Source organism: Cynoglossus semilaevis, chromosome W, assembly GCF_000523025.1.
Source record: "Cynoglossus semilaevis isolate Cse_v1.0 chromosome W, Cse_v1.0, whole genome shotgun sequence".
Classification (NCBI taxonomy): domain Eukaryota; kingdom Metazoa; phylum Chordata; class Actinopteri; order Pleuronectiformes; family Cynoglossidae; genus Cynoglossus; species Cynoglossus semilaevis.
Window position 1 is genome coordinate 2,030,724 of NC_024327.1, and position 4,774 is coordinate 2,035,497.

Sequence of the window (4,774 nt, forward strand, 5' to 3'; positions counted from 1 at the left end):
TCACCACCCTGCTCCTTTCTCACACTGACAGGTCATCCTGTTAAAGAGGGGAGATAGAAAAGTTCTCCAGTGGCAACAGAAAGAATGCGGCCCTGCGTGAGCGGCTCCGGCGGCCGGGTTAGCGGCGTTAGTGGAGTTAGCGGAGCTGGGAGTGCAAACAGTTCTGCGTTTATTGGTACTCATTGTGTTGAAGGACAGATTTGAACTGTGAAGAAGGGAAGTTTTACTTTGATTTATGTAACCGCCCGCCCCCTCACTGACGGCCGATGTAAAACTGCACCTTTGTGCGAAAGTTTCTATTCAACGCAGCCTCAGTACGGATGTGTTGCTGTTTGCAAAGTGGCTAGCAGGCATATATGTCTGCCCCCCCTTCGTCGTCCACCCCCCGCCCCCGCGTCACCTGGTTTCATCTGTTCCATACGAAGGTGGTTGGAAAGAAAAAGGGGGGGGGGGGGGCAGAATAAGCCCATCTGTGATTTGTATGGCTCTCCTCACTAATAGGATTGAGTCAACAAGCTTGAGTTGTTCCTCAGAGAGGGGGGAGGTGAGGGGGGGTCCGACCCAGTTGGCCTGTAGTGGGGAGTGTGCGTCCAGGCCCGGCTGTGACGGGCGGTGCTCTCAGCCAACTGTTGCATGGCGGGGATGGAGCTCCTCAAAGTGGATTGGCCTCGTTTCGTAAACCTCTCAGGGAATTATTTTCTCGCCCTGCTGCAAGGGCAAAAAGTGTTGGAGGGCAAAAGATTTAAAGATTTGTTCAAGGAAGAAAAAAAAACGCTCCTGTGGTCTCCTGTGTTTGAGGAGTTTTTCAAACTTCTCGGCTGTGAGTTCCCACCTGGATGCTGATTGGCTGTTGACCTGATTGTCGTCTTGTTCCTGTCGGTTGTTCCAGGGGTCGTTCTGTGGTTTTGATAAACATCTGAAGATCATTCTCATCGACATCAATCTACAGTGGACTCTTTTACAGAGTGGCAGCCAGTCCCATTTTGGAAACATTTACTGTACTCTGTTGTACTTAAATACAACATAATATAAACATATACTTTATACTGCAGTTTGATGCAAACTGGTGTGACTGTTGACAACCTCAGTCTGTAGGGGGCGATCTGCGAGCTGTAAATTTGTGACTTTTCTCTAACTACAAAAACACATTGTTTTCCCCTGTGCTGGTTGTCTGTGTAGATGCCTGATCATAAATAAATACAAAAAATACCAAAAAATGTTTTTGTTTTCACGGCCGCAGACGCAGCGGCTCCTGTGCTTCTCCTCTGTTTGTTTGCTCATGTGTGTCGTGTCTGTTTGTTGTCTTGAATGTACACAGGAGGTTTGGACAGCGGGCAGGTCGGTGACCGGAGGTGACTATCAGACTAGTCTAGCCAACCATAGCAACTAAACAGTAGACTCTGTATCTTATCCTCCAAGTCTTTAGCTTCTAGTCTTCTCACTCTGCTCTACACGCACAAAAGTGACAACTCGTGGTTCAAAGTGGCGTTGACGTCAACTTTGAGTAGAAATCAAATCTTTGGTTTTTTTTTTTTGCCTCACTCTGGTAAAAATACAAAAAATACCAAAAAATGTTTTTGTTTTCACGGCCGCAGACGCAGCGGCTCCTGTGGTTTCCCTCTGGTTGTTTGGTGCTGTTGGGTGTGTCTGTTTTTTTTTTTGTAGTTTATTTGCTCATGTGTGTCGTGTCTGTTTGTTGTCTTGAATGTACACAGGAGGTTTGGACAGCGGGCAGGTCGGTGACCGGAGGTGACTATCAGACTAGTCTAGCCAACCATAGCAACTAAACAGTAGACTCTGTATCTTATCCTCCAAGTCTTTAGCTTCTAGTCTTCTCACTCTGCTCTACACGCACAAAAGTGACAACTCGTGGTTCAAAGTGGCGTTGACGTCAACTTTGAGTAGAAATCAAATCTTTGGTTTTTTTTTTTTGCCTCACTCTGGTAAACGCATGTGGTTGAACCGTAGAGGCCGTAGTCTCTGCCGTAGTGACCTCTGCCGTCTCGTGGTTCCGGACTAATCTGTAGCGCTGTACCTTCTCACCGTCGGCGGCTGTACCCGCAGCACAGCGTGGAGTAGTCTAGCTGAGCGTAGACTAATATAGAGGCGGTCTGAGACCACAGACTGACATCTTCATGGCATGGTGTGCTTCTCTCTCCAGTGCTAACTTTGGTGACACCTAGTGGCACCAGTCAGATTATTATGATTCATTCTCTGGTGGTTTATTTTAGGGTGAAACGACACAAAACAGAGAATGAGCTTTTTATTTATTTATTTATTTAACTAGTTTGATGACCATCATATAAAGTGGACCGGAGGTGGGCAAACGTTTGGCTCTCGGCCCAAAACGAGGTCCAAAATTTGACTGGCGGGCGCAATAATTTAAATAAAATGTACGAGAACAAATCCTGAACTTTCAAAGGTAATTCGGCTTGCTCAGATCTGTAGTAGATTAATCGACGATATTAATTCGTCAGTGGCTGCGAACGCACAGTTACCAACTTTTTGAACAGTTGGAACAATTTGGTCCAATCATGAGGTCTGATTGACAATGAAGCAGTCGAAAAGCAGCGACTCTACGTTCCCTAACGCTAACCTAGAGTCCCGAGAGAACTGTGGGTCGTGACCCGGAAAAACCAGATCTCAAATACGGTCATCGACAGTGGGGTTTTTTTTTTTCTGCAGCTAGCGTCAGCCTCATAGATAGACGCGAAAGCTCGGATGTCCCTCTTGCTCCTCCGCAGTCAGGACGCCCCCTGGAGGTCAGTCATAGGGGAAGACTCTGAAGCAGATCCTGGTTTGCATGGATCCTCCAAGATGAATTGATGAGAAAAGACAACTGGTCCTCCCCGCACAGACTCCCTGGTGCCCCCTGGTGGCCTCGAGAAGAAAACGAAGAAAGACGAGATTGTTTTATTTAACAAACAGATCCAGTAAAGTGAGGGCGTGAGTGTGTGGTGGAGACAGCAGGTGTCTCTCTCTCTGACGTCGCTGCTCTGATTTGAAGTAGGCATGGTGGACACGCGGTCCCAGGGGAGGAGACCGGGATCCACCTGGGTCGGTTACACCTTGGTGGTTGAGTCATTATATTAAAGAGGAAGCTGTGATGTCACAGAAGATGGGAGAAACCTGATAGGTTGTTGATGCATCTGCATCACCACGCAGCTCTAACCGGCGCTCTCTCCCCTCTTCTCCCCCTCCTCCTCTTCAGATCGATCCCAAGGTCGCATTCCCACGTCGAGCTCAGCCCAAGGTAAGAACCTGTCTGTTCTGTTGTTCTGTGTGTGTGTGAGTTGGTCCCAACGTCTACTTTATAGTGTAAGTGTAAAGGTCATCGAGGTCAAACTGGGCCTCATTGAACTGTCCCGTCGTCCCTGTGACCTTTTTATTTTTTAAAGAAGCAGAACTAAAACCTTTCATTTTGAAGAGACTTTTCACCAGTCCTTAGGTGTTTTGTGAGATGATTTTATTTTGTAAAAAAAAGACTAAATTGGTCATTTTTCAAAATAAAAAAAATCTTTCACTGATTATCTGTGAAATACATTATTTTTTAATAATATAATTTAATAGCATGATTAGCAACATTATATTTATATTCTAAAGAACAGAATTGAATAATAAACTAAATAATAATGACTTATGGCCTGGTTCTGGTCCTGGTCCTGGTCCCTAACTCTAACCCTAACTAAAAAGTGAAGCATTTTCAGATTAGTGATTAAAACAGCTTACATGATTAAAATATGTAAAAAAAAACCAAAAAGATTTAACAATATATAGACTTAATATACATAATTTGCTAATATATAGACTTCATCAGAGTATCCTTTAGGAGTTCATATAACGGTTATAATTGTTATTTTTCTTTCTTTGTTGTGATTCGTGTACAGGTTGATAAAAGGTGTACTGGCGTTTGAGTTTGAGAGCTATGGAAGTGAACGGTTTTCCTTACCTTTATTTCTGCGTTCAGCTAATAATTACAATAGTTATATAAACATATATGTATTAACTTTGAGAAGTTTGAAACTGAGTCATAAAACGGATATATTTTTTCTCTTTATTACGACAGCGTTTCTGCGGTGGTTATGTTTTAGCCGCTGCGGAGCTAGGCTAATTTTAAGCGCGCCGGAGCTAGGCTAATTTTAGGCGCTGCGGAGCTAGGCTAATTTTAGGCACAGCGGAGCTAGGCTAATTTTAGCTGCGGCTGAGCTAGGCTAATTTTAGTCTAGCAGCCTGTGGAACGTAACTTTTTGCCGTCGACAGACGGTTAAACCATTCTAATTATTATTATTATTACTATTAATGAATTATTGAGACATTCGACATTAGAGGACGAACGACGTAAAAATGTTCAAACGTTCACGTCGTTTGTGTCGTTTCTCTTTGTCCAGTTGGTGACTCGAACCAAGAAGATCTTTGTGGGGGGTCTGTCGGTGAACACCACCATCGAGGATGTCAAGCAGTACTTCGACCAGTTTGGAAAGGTGAGTGTTGACCGGGGGAGGGTCGGTGGGGGTCACGAAAATCAAGTCCAGTTATGGTGCGTTCATGGACCTGGTAGTGACGGCCAACCAGGACTCCACTTTGAGAGAAGCGACTGCCTGGAAGTGAAGGAGTTACTGTGGAGAGGGGGGAGAGGGGGAGTGTGGACTGGAGGGGACGGGGGGCAGAGAGTAAGAAAGGATGGAGAGAAAAGGCTTGGAGAGAGAGAAGGGAGGGAAAAATAACAAGGCTCAGAAAAACAGCAGGCAAAGTTTGGGGGGGGGCAAGAAGAGGG

At 45.1% G+C, this 4,774-nt stretch overlaps 1 protein-coding gene across 5 annotated transcripts in view; it reads left to right on the plus strand.

The window, feature by feature from the left end:
- The window catches only part of LOC103396929 (RNA-binding protein Musashi homolog 1), a 33,051-nt gene that overhangs the window by 20,172 nt on the left and 8,105 nt on the right, over positions 1–4,774 (plus strand). For all 5 annotated transcript variants that reach the window (XM_025052683.1, XM_017042755.2, XM_025052684.1 and 2 more), the window contains 2 exons: positions 3,212–3,253; positions 4,389–4,481. In XM_025052683.1, the coding sequence (XP_024908451.1) occupies positions 3,212–3,253; positions 4,389–4,481 (135 nt within the window). The remainder of the gene's footprint in view (positions 1–3,211; positions 3,254–4,388; positions 4,482–4,774) is intronic.